The sequence below is a fragment of the Phallusia mammillata genome, chromosome 7, assembly GCF_965637545.1.
Source record: "Phallusia mammillata chromosome 7, kaPhaMamm4.hap1.1, whole genome shotgun sequence".
Classification (NCBI taxonomy): domain Eukaryota; kingdom Metazoa; phylum Chordata; class Ascidiacea; order Phlebobranchia; family Ascidiidae; genus Phallusia; species Phallusia mammillata.
In genome coordinates this window covers 1,508,087-1,528,784 of record NC_137258.1, presented here as the reverse complement: position 1 = coordinate 1,528,784, position 20,698 = coordinate 1,508,087, and the positions used below count along the sequence as shown (strand labels likewise).

Sequence of the window (20,698 nt, the reverse complement as noted above, 5' to 3'; positions counted from 1 at the left end):
AACTTAATGTAGACATATTAAACATATTGGCAAACCCAAGCTTTAAAACAAAGGACAAATATAATTTGTGCCTGTTTTAATGCATTAATGCTTAGCGATAAAATACTCAGATACAGTACACCAGACTTACAAGGAGGTGTGTAATGAAATGTGACCAAGTTTGCGATAAAAATTTAACCCACATGAAAGGGCAAATGCGGTTAGGTTCTGTTAACTGAGTTATGCCAATTCGTTGCTACGTCTGTCCAGAGTTGTAATTCGGCCTTAAGTTAAAATATAACAAACTTGATTTTGGGCTAACTCCTCAATCAGCCGTATTACTACCAAAACTACACCGACTTACGGACCTAACGCGTATTTTTTGCAAAAAAAACGGTTAGGGATCGGGTTCGGGCCCCAATTTAGAGCCAGTCTACAACTCTATGCCTATACCAAAAGTCGAATTACATACAACGCTGCTCTTGGCGCATGGTTAGAATATGCCACGAGTACTATAGGCTAATAAACATAAACAAGGGTTTTGATATTAGTTAGGTCGTTTATACTAGGCAGCTTAATTATAAGGACGTACCATAAGCGAAAATCGTGCAAACGACGACCAGCGTTGCAAGTTGATCAAGGCACATGCAGAGTACGAGGTCAAGCACTGAAAACTCGCTCCACGGTTCGTGCCACTTTGTTGACATTGAAAGCAAATAATGGACCGAAAGATATCTGGTCATTGCCCATTTTTTCACCCTTAAATATATGTAAGTTAAAAACAAAAATTTTTTTGAGATAATAATACATTTTTTTTGTAATTCTTGTAACAACTAGAAATCTGCACAAAATGTTATGCAGTAAAGAACTAAAACATACTGTTTAAAACAGGGTTCTCCAAGGCACTATTCAAATAAACTAAGGTCAACTGAGGTCATTTATAGCCATCTCTAAACTCACACATACACAGAACAATCATAAAGCCTTACGTTGTGTCTTCTAGCGTCAGCGAAAAAGTCTCAGCCACGTCTCGCGCTCTGAGAATATGAGCTCTTCCCTTTCCGTATGTTTTCACTCCCAACACACCGATACCTGCAAGGGCAGAAGGTGGGTGCAGGAACGACTAGTACGACTAGTTGCCCAAACTATTGTTGGACTGTTTTTCAGTAAAATCGTTGGCGGACATTTTAGGTAATGAATCGTATCTCGCTGCCCTAAAGTACGTTTTCGCTTGTGTGCTCGCAAACATTTCACTTCATTGCTCTGAAGAATCTTTACTGGTCTGAGGGGCGAAACGTCAGTAAAATTGCAAGTTCAAAGAAAAACTAGTATTTTGTTTAGCATCACAGAAGTTGGACGACAGATTTATTTAACATATGTCTGTGTGCCTGGAGGTAGGAGCGGATTTACTCACACTAAACCTTTAACACAGTGGTCGGTAACCGCAAGTCCGCAAGAAAATCGTTACCGGGCCGTATAATTCTTAGGTTAAATGCTTTAAAACATTTTCCTCATGCATCCCTGGGATGATAAACTAATTTAGGCGTTTTTATTGCTAAACATTTGTAGTTTTGTTTAAGGCTGGTCCGCGATAAAAATACACTTGCAAAAACGGTTACGCAGTACAAAAAAAGTTGCTGACCCGAGCTTTAACAGACTCAATTCAGCCCGCGGGCTCGGGGTTGAAAAGACTATTGCAGTTGTTAAATTGGTTGTAAAGCGAGTACAAACCTGACTCTGAGGTTACAGATCCGACTGAGACCCATGATTCCATGTGGACACAATCCGAAGGAAACTTAAGAGAAGAACCTCTTCGTGGTAAAGAAGACCTGAAATACATGGATGCGTGTGAACAAAACGTTCTTTAACCGAATACCTTCTTTAACCTTTAACCCAGTGGTTCTCAAACTGTGGTACGCGTACCACTAGTGGTACGTCGAACCTTTTCAGGTGGTACGTGAGTAGCTTTCTGTGATACCTAATTTAAGTCCATCTAAAATTGCAACTCAACTGACCCAACTGATCAGCCCTGGTTTGGGCGAAATTCGTATTTTTGACATTCTTTTGAAATTGCTAATTATGCTAGCGCTAGCCAGGTTGAGAAAATGGGTCTATTTCTTGGTATATCCACTCAAACAGGGTTTAGGACATTAGGTGGTACGCAGCGATACAAAAAATTGTCAGGTGGTACGCGACCAGGAAAAGATTAGAACCACTGCTTTAACCGAATAGAAAAAAATCAAATGTGTTATTTATCCAATGCGATAAAACGTTTTGGTTTTATCGGCAAATTCAAACGAACATCTACGTCAGTCCTAAAGTTGATTGACAGACATATAGCTTCCATTGAAATGTAGCCTACAAATTGCAAAGCATTGAGCGTTAGAAAACCTGCTTTTCACAGGTACAAAATTCCCAACTCCTCCGCCAGAGGTAAACCTGCTGACGAGGGGTGAGGGTTGGGTGAAATAATAAGAGACCTTATAAAACGCGAGTGACGCCTATAAGTCCCTATATCACCTAAATCCCTATCGTGAAGTCGGGAGGATTCGTTGCTGAGTAAAACATGAAGTAAAATCTACTGTTTGTGGTTCTTGCTCCCAACATGGCATTTAGTGCTGCATAGGCAACCTGGGTAATTAGGCTAAATTCCGTTCGTTTTTTGCTGCGAGCTAAATCGGCCCGTTGAGCACGACATCTTTGCAGGGAAACACAGTGCAATCAGGTTTGGGATTTGATTAAGTTGCTTTTGCTGTTGTAGCAAATGAAATTTAAAAGTTTATTTTTACGTGCACTTAAAACAGCCAACGCTACCATGGGTGCCTAAATTGTTATCAGTGAGCAAATTATTTGGGCAACATAGCACCAACAGGATTTAAAGCCTTTACATAAACATAACATGTACTTAAACTGAAGCTAAAGTTTGTGTACATTTGGGTATTCCTTTAATATAGTATAAGACCGAGTCCAACCTTGTCAGTTTTCTCACATAAATGTCCGATACAGATATGACAGTCTCAGCCTCTTCAGCACCGTCGCTATCACAAGCTAAATCAATGTCCAATATGTCGCCGAGGTAATGAGGAAAAGCTACTCCAAGATTGAGAAAACACCCTTCACTGGAAAAACATATAGTTTGTTTGTTGTGAATCTTTTTGGATTTTAGATACTTTTGTTAGATAGTTGAGTCAAATACTCTTCATGGGTCAAGTTATATTCCAATGGTTCAGCCACTTTTAGTAGACTATTATTTGTACAAGTCAAGCGCCATTAAAAGTACGCAAATTATACTTTTCTCCACAACTGTGGACAGTAACGTTTTTGGAATATAGTGTGTTAACACAGTGTCCGTACACTTCGTGCAGCTAACTTATCAATATATGGACACATTGATTTTAGATGAGATAATACTGGGTTTGACTAAAAGCTTGACTTCGGCGGCAGTATTGCACAAAGTATTTGACCCTGACCCTAACCCAACTGACAATCACTCAAGTCAGTCCTTTTCCAATCAACAACCAGAAAAGTTAGGCCTTCCCTATTGCAGTCAACAGGCCTTTTCCCGATCGATAAAAACATTTTGTGAAACACTGCCTCCGTCAGGCCAGTTAGCCCAGTCGGGCAGTTAGGCTTTTTGTCGTCCCCGATAATACTTACATATGTTTAAGTTATGGGGACAATTATTTTAACTTTATATTAACTAGAGACATTAAATCGGCGCATATGGTACACAACTCATCTTTGATTTAACTCTCACTTTAAAAGGTTGTTTGTTGAGTCTCGAAACAATACCAAGGGGCTGTCCTTGACCTCTCCGCGAAGCCGAAAAATCAGGTCAATATGACCTCTGTAGAACATTCTTCTCTTGACAAATAACGATAAAATATACACATGGTGGTTGGGTGGAACGTTTTCTTGAAAGCAGGTTAACTCGCACTTCACAAAACAATGTTGCTTCAATGAAAAATACGAGTTTTACATAAAACAACTTCTTACGGTTTCGACTTCTTTCTTGTCCCGAAAAAATGCGAAATACCCGAATATCGCATGGAAAAAGCACAAAATACCGGCTAGACAGAGAGTTGTAAAATTGCCGGTTGGTAGACTTTCAACAGCCATGAACTGCTGGTAAAATTCAGAAAGTGTCACACTTAAATGATTGCTTGGCTCAATATTTTTTCTAAACCTGTAACATGTATTACGTTTGTCACTTTCTGCAAACATACTATTATTATTCTGTACCACATATTGTAGAGATAAGATTGTTAGTCTAAAAACAGTATTTCAGCAAACGACTCTTCTGTCTACAATAAGTTATTTAAAACTACCCGATTTGGTGACAATACTTAAAGTTGTTTCGTCACAAAACCAATACCTACATCACAATTACAGTTATCTTAGATTTAATTCAATGGATTTTTTAGCATCTTTTGTAACCAGGTTTCTATTTTTGCAACGATCGAGTCGTGTTATTCAAATAAAAACACTTTATTCCAGCAAATATTTCGAAAATCAGCGAGACCGACCACACATCCAGTTTTTGCTTATTTTCACGTTAACTCAAGCAAAGTTTTTAAAATGTGTTTATTGTGAGATAGAACTTGCAACGCTTATTTCTGAAATGGCTTGTTGTATAAAAATGATGGTGCGGTAGGAGGTTAAGCCCTGTGCTTTCCCCAAAAGACTTTAGTGTACTACAGTTTACGCCTAACAAAACAACTTGGTTGGTACACGATTTTACTTCAACAAGCATGTCAAAAAATGTCACTTGTTGATAAGTGCCAAATGTATTTGAGTTGTGTTCGTATATGTTGTATGACAGTATGTGTTACGTTTGTGTGGTTTCGATAAAACAGTGCGGAAATAATTATACAATACATGGTACAGTGCACTATTTAAATAAAAAGGAAATTAAATGTCAGTAGGTCTATTAGTTTTAACGTTACAACAAATAAAACGAAATTAAATGTTGATATTTGAGCTAAATATACATTTATATGGATCTACGACACATTTAACAAGAAAACACGTCCTGCAGTGTGCATACGCTACATCGTATTAAGAAGCCCGAAAAGAACTATTTTAAATCTCAATTTTTAACAATTTGAAACAGTGTTGACAAAAGAGTTCAGAATTGTTCTTCCCTTTACTGTTGAAGAATATCAGACAGCACAACTTTGGTCAGTTGCTGAAGCGAGCAAGAACGAGACTGGTGGTGGTGAAGGAGTTTAGATTCTCGTCAACAAACCGTATGAAGGTCCTAAAACAAACTATAAGCCGGGATATTTTTCTCATAAAATTTACAGCTTCAGATCCAGGCTGACTCTTCCATTTCGTACACTCGCATCAAGCTCCACTTATGCACAGCTGCTTGAAGAGGCATGGGACGCTTATCCTTTTTGCAACACAGTTATCAAGAATCCTAACCTTTTGAAGAATAGTTCTGAAGTGTGAATAAGTTCGCTATATTTACCCGACTTGGGGGATTCGGAAAATGTTCATAATCTTCCTGAAGAGGAATGGAAAGCTACTGAGGTTGTTAAAATTGACATCGCAAACACTCCCGTTGCTCACTAAAAGCAGAATTTGATCCACTGCTTGTGAAATCGGAAAAAAGCACAAAGAGGACCTCTGTCGAAAAACTGGATCGAGGAGTTGAAGGCAAAAAAAGAAATGGCTGAAAGCTCAGGCAGTCCTCAGGATAAACCGGCCTACATGTGTGCCTACAAATTGGTAACCTGTGAGTTTCGGGTTTACGGAATACCAATGAGTGCGACCCAAAGAATCCAAGCAACCATAGGTCGGCTGTTTTTTAACTTTAATCGACAAGTATTTTGCTGGATGGACAAAATCTTTTGGTTGTCATTGAGGGGTTACGGCCATCCACGTTAATTTTAAATCAAATTCTCTTTAAAAACTTGAAACTTTTCACATTCGCGTCGAACTTTTCCCTTTCACAAATCGTAACAATGTTGGCAAATGAAGTACTATTTTTTTCGTATTTTACCGCAGCAGAACATCAGACGGCACAGTTTGGTCAGTTGCTGAAGCAAGTAAAAACGAAACTGGTGTTGATAAAGGCCTAATCATGAACCATCGACACCATGTCTCTTTGGTTTCAAAGTTGTGTCCTATTGTCGATTGCAGTTGCCTACAGTTTGCAAATCATTGAGCGTTAGAAAACCTGCTTTTCACAGGTACAAAATTCCCAACTCCTCCGCCAGAGGTAAACCTGCTGACGAGGGGTGAGGGTTGGGTGAAATAATAAGAAGCTTCATACAACGTGGGTGACGCCTATAAGTCCCTATATCACCTAAGTCCCTATCGTGAAGTCTGAAGGATTCGTTGCTGAGTAAAACACTAAAAGAAAACAGCCGTTTGTGGTTCTTGCCAAGAAGTAACAAAAATGTCTGCAAACAAAGCAGTACAAGCTGTTAATTACCGCGTAGGTGCTTCGATGGCGTTTCTTACCGCAGGCAAAAACGTCTGTGCAATCAATTTTCATGTAGTGTAAAAATGTAACAGTGCATCACAAATGTGTTACAACTCAACAAAGCTTCATGTTTGCTAAACGGAAAATGCAAAATCACGTTGGAGAGTCTTGCTGCAACGCTCAAAATATTCCAACATTTAAAACAAACGAGATTTAAGCAGTGGTGGGATTCATCACAAAAGTCATATTTTGCAGCCGGTTCTGTTAGAAAAAGTCCATTGACAGTAACCAGTAATTCTAACCGGTTTCCTGATTTCATAAAACTTCGTGAGACGGTTCTATAGAGCCGGTGCGAACCGGCTGAATCCCACCACTGGATTTAAGTGTCGCGAATGCAGCAGTTAGTAGTTTGTCGAAACGCGAAACGCTTATGTTTATTTGGAAATAACGTTTTGTTATCACAATTCGTCACAACCAAACCGGAAGAACAGTGTAATTCCTCGTGTTTCCGTTTGTATACATTTTATGTTGCGAGGCTGTCACGACGCAAGATATGATGTCTTTGGTATAAAAGCTGTGTTTGATTTCTTTCTCAGTCCTGGAGAATGTAAAACAGAGGCAAGAGCTAGATGAAAAGCGATAAACGACAAACGTAATATTCGTTAAAACTGATATTCGCTTTGACCTTGTGTAAGGTATTAGAGTCGGTATCTGTTTTAACAAAAAAAATGTGTTTTAGTAAATGAACGAGACAATAGAATACATTAGTTAAATAAGCAATGTGTTTTATTAATTTGCTCGTGATGATAAAGCCTCAAAACTAACAGCAAACGCTGCTTTGCAGACGCTGTCATCTCATTCTTTTTAAAATCTTTGCAACAATGTTAACAAAAGAGTTTAGAATTGTTCTTCCTATTACTGTTGAAGAATATGAGACAGCACAACTTTGGTCGATTGCTGAAGCCAGTAAAAATGAAACTGGTGGTGGTGAAGGAGTTGAAATTGTCATAAATGAGCCATATCAAGACGGCGAAGAAAGTGGGCAATACACTCACAAGGTCTTACATTTTAGCTCGAGACTTCCCTCCACTTTTTCTGTTTTGGCACCAAGAGGGCAGTACGAATTGACAGAAAAAGCAAAAAATGCATATCCTTATTGCAAAACAGAAGTTACAAACCCTGATTATATGAAAGATGGTTTTCAACTAACCATAAAATCTCTTTACCTGCCTGACTTGGGGGATTCGGAAAACGTTCATAACCTTCCTGAAGAGGAATGGAAGGCTACAGAGGTTGTTAGGCTTGACATCGCAAACACTCCTGTTGCGGCAAGTGACTACAAAGCTGAATTGGATCCACTGCTTGTGAAATCGGAAAAAGCTCAAAGAGGACCTCTGTCGAAAAACTGGATCGAGGAGTTGAGGGCAAAAAAGGAAATGGCTGAAAGCTCAGGCAGTCCTCAGGATAAACCGGCCTACATGTGTGCCTACAAATTGGTAACTTGTGAGTTCAAGTGGTGGGGTCTACAAGACACAATGGAACGTAGGATTCTAGATATAGAACACCGGTTGTTTTTGAATTTCAATCGTCAAATATTTTGCTGGATGGACAAATGGTACGGGCTTACTATGGATGACATACGAAAGATTGAAGAGCAAACAAAAAAGGAACTCCTTGTTTTGAGAGGTCAAGGTACCATCAGAGGAATGGGAGTCAGAGAAACATAGACATTTGAACCTAATATAACACTCTGCAAAATTTTTGCATGACATTGTTCAAAGGGATTTTTTTTGCTACAATATTTTTCTTCAAACAATTTATTTTGATCACTTAAATGTAATCAACAGTCAGTTAATTGTGTTATTATGTGTATACGCTTTTAGTCTATTTGTTGTATATTTTATTATGTAGCTTTCTCATACAAAGTGAAGGTACGTAGGCTATAGGCTATACACTTTAATGTTTAAAGCATGAAGTCAAACAGGTCCACTGTGGGAACTAAACTTGTACCGAGCTAGAACTACATTTCCGAACAGCACTATATCCGAAGTGGTATATAGGCCTACGTCCCATGTTATGTGCCGGCGATAGAAGCTGCTTTTTTGATTTGGTCACACGTTATATCTAATTTTAATTTTCGTTATAGCTTGCTGCTTTAAGGGGTTAAGTGCATGAAAATATAATCTCATATAATTATATATATAACATGAGAAAAACTGTGTAAGGTTGTTGTACAGACAGCGCTTGTTAAAGACATTTTTAAGATAGATTGACCATAGGTCGGTTGTTGTTTAATTTTAATTGTCTTAAAGAGTTTCGACCGGCAAACGTATAACAAAAACGACAGTTTTCGACATAAGCTACATCAGGGATGGCGAATCTTTTTAGTTGAATGGTTCAACCATGACATCAAAATTTGGAAAGAATACAAAGTGGGTCACATATTTTATTACATGTCAATGTCAATGCTAAGATGCTTGTTGCTGCATTTTTTCTGAAAGTCTTGTAATCTTAGGTAGTTTTCAGCTTAATACACGCTGCAGTTATATCTGAGCTGAGACGATTCTTGATTTTATGAAATTCTTGTGTGAAAACAAAGATTCGCATAAATATGCGGAACCGAACAGCGTCAACAAAGTTACAACAAATCGTTTCACGTTGTACGTTTAAATAAACATATTTGTTGCCTCACAATTGACTAAACAATCTGAATTTTAAGACAATAGGCAATCTGACAAAGGGCTTGAAGTTAACTGTTGTGTTGCTTTTTAATCTTGGAAGTCTGGTAACCCTACCACTAGTAATCAGTATACAATTTTGAAACTACAAGTGGGTCACTGAAATTCACGTGGTGGGTCACATTGTGACCCGCGGGTCAGTGGTTTGCCATCCCTGAGCTACATGGATTGCTTTGTGACTGAAGTCCGAATCATGAACCATCAACATCATCAGGTATCTGCGATTTTTAAGTTGTGCCCAATTGTCGATTGCAGATGCCTGCAGTTTGCAAATCATTAAGCGTTAGAAAACCTGCTTTTCACAGGTACAAAATTCCCAACTCCTCCGCCAGAGGTAAACCTGCTGACGAGGGGTGAGGGTTGGGTGAAATAATAAGAGGCCTTATAAAACGTAAGTGACGCCTATAAGTCCCTATATCACCTAAATCCCTATCGTGAAGTCTGAAGGATTCGTTGCTGAGTAAAACATGAAGTAAAATCTACTGTTTGTGGTTCTTGCCAAGAAGTAACAAAAATGTCTGCAAGCCAAGCAATTCCAGCTAATCACCGCGCTGGTGCTTCGAGGGCGTTTCTTGCCGCAGGCAAAAACTTCTGTGCAATCGAGTTTCATGTAGCGTAAAAATGTAACAGTGCATCACAAATGTGTTTCAACTCAACAAATCTTCATGTTTTCTAAATGGAAAATGCAAAATCACGTTGGAGAGTCTTGCTGCAACGCTTGAAATATTCCAACATTGAAAACAAACGAGATTTAAGCAGTGGTGGGATTCATTTTTTTGTCAGCCGGTTTTATCACAAAAATCATATTTTGCAGCCGGTTCTGTTACAAAAAGTCCATTGACAGTAACCAGTAATGCTAACCGGTTCGCTGATCTCATAAAATTTCGTGAGGCAGTTCTAAAGAAACCGGTGCGAACCGGCTGAATCCCACCACTGGATGTGTCGCGAATGCAGCAGTTATAAGAAAAGTTAGTAGTTGGTCGAAACGCGAAACGCTTGTGTTTATTTGGAAATAACGTTTTGTTATCACAATTCGTCACAACCAAACCGGAAGAACAGTCTAATTCTTCGTGTTTCCGTTTGTATATATTTTGTGTTGCGAGGCTGTCACGATGGGAGATGATGTCTTTGGTATAAAAGCTGTGTTTCACTTCTTTCTCAGTCCTTTAAGTTAGAGAGAATGTAAAACAAAAGCTAGAGGCAAAAGCTAGATTATAAAGCAAAACGAAAGATCGAAAAACACTGAAAGCACTTGTTTACAACCAGTTGGTTGGCGCACTTCGGCATCGGTTTTAACGAAAAAATGCATTGTGTAAAATGAACGATCGAGACAATAGAATGTGTTAGTTAAACACGCAATTATGTATTCAATTAATTTTTATGTGGTGATAAAGCCTCAAGACTAACAGCAACAATTCAACAAAACGCTACTTTGCAGACCTTTTCATCTTATTTTTTTTACATCTTTGCAACTATGTTGACAAAAGAGTTCAGAATTGTTCTTCCCTTTACTGTTGAAGAATATCAGACGGCACAACTTTGGTCAGTTGCTGAAGCGAGCAAGAACGTGACTGGTGATGGTGAAGGAGTTGAAGTTGTCGTCAATGAGCCATATCAAGACGGCGAAGAAAGTGGGCAATACACTTACAAAGTCTTATTTTTTGGCTCGAGATTTCCCTCCATATTTCCTGTTTTGGCACCAAAAGGCAAGGACGAATTGTTTGAAAAAACAAAAAATGCATATCCTTATTGCAAAACAGAAGTTACAAACCCTGATTATATGAAAGATGGTTTTCAACTAACCATAAAATCTCTTTACCTGCCTGACTTGGGGGATTCGGAAAACGTTCATAATCTTCCTGAAGAGGAATGGAAGGCTACAGAGGTTGTTAGGCTTGACATCGCAAACACTCCTGTTGCGGCAAGTGACTACAAAGCTGAATTGGATCCACTGCTTGTGAAATCGGAAAAAGCTCAAAGAGGACCTCTGTCGAAAAACTGGATTGAGGAGTTGAGGGCAAAAAAGGAAATGGCTGAAAGCTCAGGCAGTCCTCAGGATAAGCCGGCTTACATGTGTGCCTACAAATTGGTAACCTGTGAGTTTAAGTGGTGGAACCTTCAAGAAATTATGGAACATAAGATTCTAAAACTGGAACACCGGTTGTTTTTGAACTTTAATCGTCAAGTGTTTTGCTGGATGGACAAATGGTACGGGCTAACTATGGATGACATACGAAAGATTGAAGAGCAAACAAAAAAGGAACTCCTTGTTTTGAGAGGCCAAGGTACCATCAGAGGAATGGGAGTCAGAGAAACATAGACACCCGAACATAATTTCACACTCTTTATTCCAAAATTTCTGCATGATTTTGTTTGCTACATTATTTTCTCTAAATATTAATTTTGTGCATATAAGTGTAATCAACAATCATTTAATTGTGTTATTATATGACCTATACGCTTTGAGTTTATTTTGTTGTATATTCTATTATGTGGCTTTCTCATACAAAGTAAAGGTAGTCTATAAGTAAAGGTAGTTCACACGTTAAAGTTTAAAGCAACAAGTTGAACAGGCCTGCTGTGAAAAATAAGCTTGTATCGAGCTGAAACGACACTTTCGAACAAAACTCTATCCGAAGTGGTATATAGCCTACGTCCCTGTTATCGGCTTCTTGTGGTGATGGCAACAACGTTGCATTCAACCACGTTATATTCAATTTCTTTATAACTTGCTGCTTTTAGGGTTAAGTACATAAAAACACAATCTATCAAATAAACATTATGTGAAGAAAACTGTGCTAGGTTGTTGTACAGACAGTGCTTGTAAAGACATTTTTAACATAGATTGTAACTATACCATATTACTGCCACATTTGTAAGCGGAAAATCTAGCTCGTGAAACCACATATATCTGAAACAATTCGTAGTACGTAATGGTAATTAAATCACAAACCGGTTTAAATAAACTTTTGGGTTCTAAATCAAAGTAGCTTTGGGACGTCTTGTTTGTTTGATTACTGTTGTTTTCGGTAAGCGGGTAATGCCTAAATGCGTTGTGCTCGCAATAAATAAGTCCCCTATCGAGCTGCCTGGTTTTACTTTACTCATGTGCGGTTGCACAGTTATTTCAGAAAAATACACCCCAGGAGAAGTGACAATAACGTTACTACAATTACTAACGTCCTATATGCCAATTCGTGGAGATTCTCTTTGTTTGCAACAAATCGTAAAACGAGCAAACTCCGCTAATGCACAGAAGCTGTGCTGCTGATATCCATAAAAGTTCATCAAGCTAATTTTAAATAATATAGAACAGCTGTTTAATCACCAGTTCTAGCAATTCATATGCTGGTTTAATACAGCTGATTAGATCAAGTCATATTATTTACATACCCTAGGACCTAGGGTATTAGCCTATCAGCACATATGAAGTCATTAGGATAGCCTATATCTGTTAAGTCGACTGGTCACTATGAAGTATGCATATTAAGTTATAACAAACTGACCTTGTCCCTTTCTTATCAACAATGTTGGATGAGTTATGACAGTTTCAGCCACCAAGATCTTGCCCAATACCAGTGCAAACAAAAAAGAAACTTTGGCTTTTTGAGATGTTAATAACAAACCGTTTAAGGTGCAACAAGAACCACACATAGTGTTAATGTATATTTTTAGCTCAACCACCAATAACCGGTACTAAAAAAGCAATGATTTACAAAACCCATTGTACTAGTCATCCTAAACCAGTTGTCATAAATGTGCATGAAAGAAACCTTGCAAAATTTCTAGTAACGCCCCATCGGGCGACACTAAAACGCTGAATGGGCGGGACGTCGTGGAAACCGCTAAATATCGGGTAAATTGCTGACGGTTAGTGCTATTAGGGTTGATATAAGCAGGGAGTCGAACCGGAACTGAACCCGAACCCGCGAACCGGTTTGAGCGGTTAATTTCATTAAACCCGAACCGAACCCGAACCGCTAATTACGATTTTGTGAAAACCCGAACCGGAGTTGAACCGCATATTTTGTTGGGCGTTGGACCCGAACCGGAACCTAACCAGTAAAAAATGCAGTCTGTTTTATATTTTGTGATTTTGTTCAAAACAGCGCACTGAAGAATACGCGATATAACACTTATAGGGCGTGTCAAAAATAACAGTGTACCAGCAAAATTCTTTTTGGAGTTTGTTAAGGTCAGGTAGATGATGGGTAGAATTAAATTAAAATGAATAAAATTTAAACCGGTTTAAAAACCGCAAACCGGTTCGGACCGGATAATTTGCCCAAACCGGAACAAAACCCGAACCCGAAAATATATATTTTTAAAAACCCGAACCGAACCCGAACCCCTAAAAACAAAACCAAGTGAACCCGAACTGAACCTGAACCCATATGACAAGCGGTTCGACTCCCTGGATATAAGTTAGGTTTCATAATAGTATATGAATCAAAAAATGTCCCTGCCTAAAACTTATTCAGCTGTTTCCTAACATTCAGCTAAAATGCTTGGGCGGGAAGTCTCCCTCAGCCGCTGAATGTTTCCCTCGGTCACAGAAGGTATCCGGGGGACTTATTTTTTGATTTTCTATTATAAAAACCTTATCCCAACCTTAATAGCACTAACCGTCAGCAATTTAACCTGATATTCAGCGGTTTTCACGACGCCCCGCCATCTCCCGCCCATTCAGCGTTTTAGTGTCATCCCGCCCCATCGCTTCTGATGATCCTTATTAAGCCATGTTAAATTAACAATACCTGTTTTTTTTTCAAATAAAGCTCAATGACTACAATTTTCTCTTTTAACTTCTGCTTTTGACTGCTTTATTGTCTTTTCCGACTTTGCGGAGATCGTTTGGCGCCAAAACATTTGTGTATTTTCACTGGGGTTGAAGATTATTTTTTTTCATTCTCCACAATAACTTGACGTATGATTCACGTCCGATTAATGTTTAAGTAAATAGCATATACGTTGCCACGTTCCCCACCACCAATCTACTTTTTTTATTGCAAAATGAAACAAATAATATTTTGTGTTCCACAAGTTACAAACACATTTTAAGCAAAAAAAAGCATTCTAGAACAAGGAAGTGCTTTTAGCAGCCCAAGCCTTTGTTTCTTTTGTGTTTATCTAAATTTTAAAACATTTGTTTCATGCTGGAAACAGATTTTGCTTGTTGTTTTGAAATAAACAGCCAGAAAATTTAACCCTTCAGTCCAGCATGAGGTAATTTAGTGTGATGAATTAATACTAAAAATATTTTTGAAAGACTAATCTACATGATCACATATCCAGTTTGCTGAGCACTTTTCATATAAAAGCTGAATTATACTATCAACTACAATCAAAATGGCTACAGTTAAGATTTACAATCCCCATGCAATAAATAAGATAATGTGATGAACAGAATTTATCGGTAGTTGCACGGTTTTGTAGTGATGCAGAACACATGAAGCAGGCAGGAAGGTTTTTTTGACTTATGTTTATGATTACTTACCACCTGCAACACTGATACTTAAAAGTATATGTGTTAAACATTAAGTTCATAATTAAGTTGCTGGCTGTGCTCATAATTGTACATGTCAAGTGCCACTTCACAGCTTTCCCGAACAATATCATCAGGATCTGTTAAAAACTTTTGAAGAATGTCAAGACACTCGCTGCTTGCTATGGAGCCAAGCGCTTCTGCACACTCATGGCGAACCATACAGTTTTCATCCTCATTTGACAAACTTCTGGACAGTTGTGTAACTACCGCATCATTTTGTAATTGTCCTAACACATAAGCAATTTCATGGCGAAACAAAGCACTGTCTTCACATTTTAAACCCTCTGCAATGGCAATAGCACCTGCAGTGTTGTTCAGATTACGCAGAGAGAACATTGCTCGATACCTTTCAAACAACGGTTTTGTTTTGTTGACCATGATGTCTTTTAAGATATTTACATTTGTTTCAGAAATTTTCCCAGATGGTGCAGGATCGACTGAAGTAAACGGGGCTGGTATCAAATCTTCCCTTGCACTGGCATTTTCCATTTGCTTTAGCCATTTAATTTTCTCAATAGCAAGTTCACAAGTTTCAGCCACTTCTTGTACAGAATCTTTGGCAAATGTCTCAAGAACTGATAAACAACATGGATTTCCTATTGCCCCAAGAGCCTCCCCAGCTTCATGTCTTAAAATCGGTGCTAACTTAATGTTTTCAAGAAGTGATACCAACTTTGGAATAGCTGCATCATTTTGCATTTGGCCCAGACAGTATGCCAGCTCATGGTTGAGAAGATCTGACTTATCAACAAAACATCTTGATATTTCCTCTACAGCATCTTTTCCTCCAGCGTTTCGAAGCATGAACAGTGCACGAAACCTAGAACTCAAATTGGCATTTGTGTCGTTGAGTATTGCACCCACTTTACAGATATCCATTTTAAACAACATGTGACAACAAGGAAGAAAGCATATATGGATACCAACTTCCAATAACTGTAAGGTTTAGCCTATTTTACACTAAAAAATAAAGTTTCAGTCGGTTATTTAAGGCAGTGGTTCAAACACTTTGTCGATGAACTTCTAACTGAACAATTCAAAATATTTCCGTTTCTCTCGAATTGACTATACATATGCTAAACCATACAAAGATTATTTAAAATTGGATCTTTTATCAACTTTAAAGATTATATTCTCAGAACTGAAATGTTTATTTAAACACCACATGTAAAAATTTAAGTAAACACCTCCCCTCGTGATTCAAAATTCTAATTTATGTTCAGGAAACTGCTTAAAGCGTTTTCTTTTCCACTCGACTGCTGTGATCGCCCACGCGACGCGTTCTCACAAAAATCATAGGGTTGACAAAGACAATTAATTTTGAAAAATTTGTTCGTTACCAAACATTTATATTTATTTTACTTCAATTACTACATTATATACTCCAATACTTCTTTTTTGACCAGTATGTTTTGATTTTTCAATGCTGGTAATCGAGGCGTTTGACACAATATTTATATTTAATGGCAGGTAACAGCAACTTAACAAAAAACTGATCAAATTCATCAGTTTTAAACTTGTGTTTTTATCATAGTCTGGTTTCTGGTATGACGGATGAAGTGGCCTTTCTCCTTAGATTCCTTTTTTGCTTGTTGCGTAGGGATACGTCACGAATTCGCTAGGTCGCGTGATGAGTTTGATAGGGCGTGTGGGGCGTCGGGCCGGTCTTTGACGCGAATATAGAACAACTTTACCTGTTCACTGTGACGCGAAGTATTACGCAACTTCAACCACAAGTTTTTACTGTCAGAAACACTAGCTTCAAACTGCAGGGGCGCTTTTTCTACTCCTAATTTACAACAACTACTTTCTGGCGTAAAAATACACTTCTGAAAGTTCTTGAAAAGTTCCTCCTTTAGGTTCTGACATTTGTAGCCGTTAACATGTAAGTTGTGAAACGTAAGTCAACTATTGTAGCAAGAGAGAAAATGACCTTTTTTGTGTGGATGACTAAACCAAAAAAGTAAATTTAGAAGTTGAGGACAATGTAAAGTTTGCGCAAACAATACAGTTTTATTCACAAAATGAGATATTTGAGGTGCGTCAGAAAAACAATATGCTTGAAGGGCTGATTTTATGCCAAAATAAGAAATATTAATAGGTTTTATTTGACCATTTTGGTCTATTTTATACTTAGCCATGATTCATTATGGAAATCAAAATTAGGAAATAATTTATTAATAAATTCAATGTATTTACAGACTTACAATCTGAAATCATAATTGTAATTCAATTAAAATGTTGATAAAGGAGTATAGGATTGTTCTTCCTATGACTGTCGATGAATATCACACAGCACAACTTTGGTCAGTTGCTGAAGCTAGTAAAAACGAAACAGGTGGTGGTGAAGGTATCGAGGTGTTGGAAAACCATCCATATCAAAAAGGTGATGAGTGTGGACAGTATACTAAAAAAATGTACCATCTTGCCTCTCGAGTTCCCAAGTTTCTTGAATATCTGGCACCAGCTGGATCCCTGGAATTGCAAGAGGAAGCATGGAATGCTTATCCTTTTTGCAAAACAGTTATTACCAACCCTGCTTATATGAAAGATGGTTTTGAAATTTGTATTAAATCTCTATATTTACCTGATATGGGAGATTCAGAAAACGTTCATAAAATTAGTCAAGAAGAATGGAAAGCAACTGAGGTTGTTAGGCTTGACATCGCAAATACTCCTGTTAAATCATCTGACTACAAACCTGAATTTGATCCACAGCTTGTAAAATCAGAAAAAGCCCAAAGAGGACCACTATCGAAACACTGGATCGAGCAGTTGAGGGCAAGAAAGCTAATTGCAGAAAGCTCAGGTGACCCTCAGGATAAACCAGCATACATGTGTGCCTACAAACTTGTCAGCTGTAACTTCAAGTGGTTTGGTCTTCAAAACAGAGTGGAGTCTCTAATTCAAAACATAGAACACAGGATTTTTTTAAACTTTAATCGTCAAGTATTTTGTTGGATGGATAAGTGGTATGGGCTCACTATGGACGATATTAGAAGTATTGAAGACCAAACGCAAAAGGAACTTAATGAAATGAGAGCTCATGGTTGCATTCAAGGAACAAAGGGGGTGGATTAGACATTTTATTAATCTGTTTGGCAGTTAATCAGCTCTCTTAATATATTGCCTATCATGTGCTGCACTATATATTAAAATGTGAGAATAGTCTTTTGTGTGAATGAACTTTCTTCATGTTTGGTACTGCAAGATATGCTTTTGTTTTGGTCACAAAATGACTAAATTTGTTTCTCAAGCTTATGCAAAGAAGATGCTTTGTGCTATATCGGTTTACTTGATTTATAAATCAGTTGTTTTGTGTGAGAACCAAGTTCAAAATTTCCTCTTTCAAAAATGTGGAAATCTTTTTAAAAATGTGAAAACTACATATCCATGTTATAAAAGTGGCATGTTAATAATATTTGACCTATTAAACATACAATTGTTAAATAAACTCAAGTCATGTAACATATATGTGGCTTTGTTTACAATCATAACAGCACAGTATTGCAGTTTTAACCAAACAAATGACATCATTCCATCAAACTGGAATTAGTCAGTGTATTATGATGCCGACTTTTGCCAGTAGCAATTGTGCTGTTCCTTTTTGCATGACATGTTTGACACATCAAAGTGGTGCTTGTGTCATGTTGGCAAGAAATATCTAGGTAACAATGGGTTCATTTTTTTACTGGCAGTAAATTATTCTACCTGTAGACCAAAACCATTTTTTGAATACAATGGGTTATACTTCATGTTTACGAAATTTTCAGAGTTTCGCATCCTTGCAAACTGGTTTCACTGCCATATAAAGGAAGCTGATGTAGTTGTCGGAGTTTTTAGTTGAGAATGATGATTTTGATGATGGCATTGAACCAACCAGTGTTCTTTTATTGTATTTGATGCATTCACCTGAAATGTTTTTCTTTTTCAGATTTTTTGTTTCCTTCATTTTGACTGGTATCAAAATGTTGATAAAAGAGTATAGAATTGTTTTGCCAATGACGGTCGAGGAGTACCAAGTGGCACAACTTTGGTCAGTTGCTGAAGCTAGTAAAAATGAAACAGGTGGTGGTGAAGGTATTGAGGTGTTGGAAAACCATCCATATCAAAAAGGTGATGAGTGTGGACAGTATACCAAAAAAATCTATCATCTTGCCTCTCGAGTTCCAAAGTTTCTTACCTTTCTTTTACCCAATGGCTCGTTGGATATCCAAGAAGAAGCATGGAATGCATACCCCTATTGCAAAACAGTAATTACTAATCCTGGTTACATGAAAGATAGTTTGGAAATTTGCATAAAAACCTGGCACAAGCCAGATTTAGGAGAAACTGAAAACGTTCACAAATTGTCTGAAAAGGATTGGAAAGCAACCACTGTAGTTAAAATTGACATCGCGAATGATTCAGTGAAACGGGGCGACTACAAATCAGAGTTGGATCCACAACTAGTGAAATCAGAAAAAGCTCAAAGAGGACCTCTGTCCAAGAATTGGATTAACGAGTTGCAAGCCAACAGGCAAAATGATGAGAAGAACAGTTGTTCGGAAAAAACAGCCTACATGTGTGCATACAAACTTGTCACCTGTAAGTTTAAGTGGTTAGGATTGCAAAAGCGTGTTGAGTCATTGATTCAAACTCAAGAGCAACGCCTGTTTACTAATTTTCATCGCCAAGTCTTTTGCTGGATGGACAAATGGTTTGGTCTCACTATGGATGACATAAGGAGAATTGAAGAAGAAACTAAAAAAGAATTGGATGAAATGCGACGGCATGGAAGCATTCGTGGAACAAAGGTTGAAGATTAATGAAACAATTATATTTAAGTTAGCTGTATAAATTGTTTTAATCCAATCCTGTGTTTTACTATCTATTAAGTACTGCTGTTGTTGTGCAACAATCGTATTTATATGCATTATTATGTATATCTGATCTTCATTGTTTTAGGAATATTCCATTTTTGACCCAAATAAGGTCATTTTACAAGATTAATTCTGTAGAAATGTGTATTTGGTGTTTTAAGTTACATTTTGACTGTCCACCTTTGTTTGTGAGTCTTATAATATGCATTAAGCCCCAGACAAAATGCATTGAGTTAGCATTTATCCATATGCCATATACTGTTGATCCAAATTCACTGTCTTGATGCTTTCACTGAGTAAACTTAGGAAAGGTTAGAAGAATGTCGCCAAGTGATATGGAAATAAGATTGTACTTATGTTTTTTTACACTCATGTTTGTATATTTGTGTGTTAGATTTAACTTGTAGGAAATTTTCATGCTCTCTGCAAACAATTTTAATGCAATAAATGGAAAAATATTAAGCTAATATTGGCACTCACTATTGCGGCAATGATTTGTATACTTTTAGATGAGAACTAAAAATGACTAATGACAAGTTGTGCGGATGGAGGTTGAATACAAATTCCAGCTCTTAATACAACATTGTGCTCATTTTTTATCACCACAGAACAACAAGTCGTGGACAAAGCAAAGTATTAGTCAACCTCACCCTTCATGTTACACTGTATAGAAGGTAACATAACATTGTGAAAAAAGTGCTAAAGGTAATTCATACCATGATAATTTAGCTATAGGCCAAGTAACATAGCTTATGAGTAGCATTCATAACAGACGAAACAGTGAGTTTTTCGTAAGCAGATAAGCGAATTGCTGCTGGTTTTTCCAGGAGAAATTATACAGTCAGTCTGAACAAATCCATGTAGGTCAGGTGAAGCACTTGCATTATTGATTTCGACTTGTGAATTGCACAGAGGTACATGTATTGATTATTCTGGCTGCTACAGATAGGGCAACCGATCACAAATACCACTTATACTCCGCCGCAAATATAATTGAACTTCACTGAACCCTGAAATAAGCATGTTGATCAATTTAGTGTTATCAGGGGTTGCGTAACCTCGGTTCAAATTCCAGCAGAGCTTCAGTTGACATAGAAACCATCGTGTCAGTTGTGTTTGAACAGGCATGGCAACTGAA

At 37.7% G+C, this 20,698-nt stretch overlaps 2 protein-coding genes and 4 pseudogenes across 3 annotated transcripts; 5 read left to right on the top strand and 1 right to left on the bottom strand.

Moving 5' to 3' along the window:
* The first annotated feature begins 4,787 nt into the window (after positions 1-4,787).
* Positions 4,788-5,871, top strand: LOC145237672 (phosphatidylinositol transfer protein beta isoform pseudogene; annotated as a pseudogene).
* Positions 5,872-7,005: 1,134 nt separating this feature from the next.
* Positions 7,006-8,861, top strand: LOC145238875 (phosphatidylinositol transfer protein beta isoform pseudogene; annotated as a pseudogene).
* Positions 8,862-9,842: 981 nt separating this feature from the next.
* Positions 9,843-12,234, top strand: LOC145238876 (phosphatidylinositol transfer protein beta isoform pseudogene; annotated as a pseudogene).
* Positions 12,235-14,138: 1,904 nt separating this feature from the next.
* Positions 14,139-15,690, bottom strand: LOC145237062 (deoxyhypusine hydroxylase-like). The gene has a single exon (XM_080099781.1). It carries the CDS (start codon positions 15,587-15,589, stop codon positions 14,681-14,683), a length of 909 nt encoding a protein of 302 aa, XP_079955907.1. The 5' UTR covers positions 15,590-15,690; the 3' UTR covers positions 14,139-14,680.
* Positions 15,691-16,873: 1,183 nt separating this feature from the next.
* On the top strand, positions 16,874-18,633 carry LOC145237064 (phosphatidylinositol transfer protein beta isoform pseudogene; annotated as a pseudogene). Its single transcript, XR_013861941.1, has one exon. The product of XR_013861941.1 is annotated as a phosphatidylinositol transfer protein beta isoform pseudogene (transcript).
* LOC145237063 (phosphatidylinositol transfer protein beta isoform-like) lies at positions 18,599-20,027 on the top strand. Its single transcript, XM_080099782.1, has one exon. It carries the CDS (start codon positions 18,601-18,603, stop codon positions 19,504-19,506), a length of 906 nt encoding a protein of 301 aa, XP_079955908.1. The 5' UTR covers positions 18,599-18,600; the 3' UTR covers positions 19,507-20,027.
* Positions 20,028-20,698: the final 671 nt, after the last annotated feature.

What these genes read in the sequence shown, in the direction of transcription:
- LOC145237062 (XM_080099781.1), bottom strand. Translation starts at nt 15,589, where the DNA reads ATGTTGTTTAAAATGGATATCTGTAAAGTGGGTGCAATACTCAACGAC.
- LOC145237063 (XM_080099782.1), top strand. Translation starts at nt 18,601, where the DNA reads ATGCATTCACCTGAAATGTTTTTCTTTTTCAGATTTTTTGTTTCCTTC.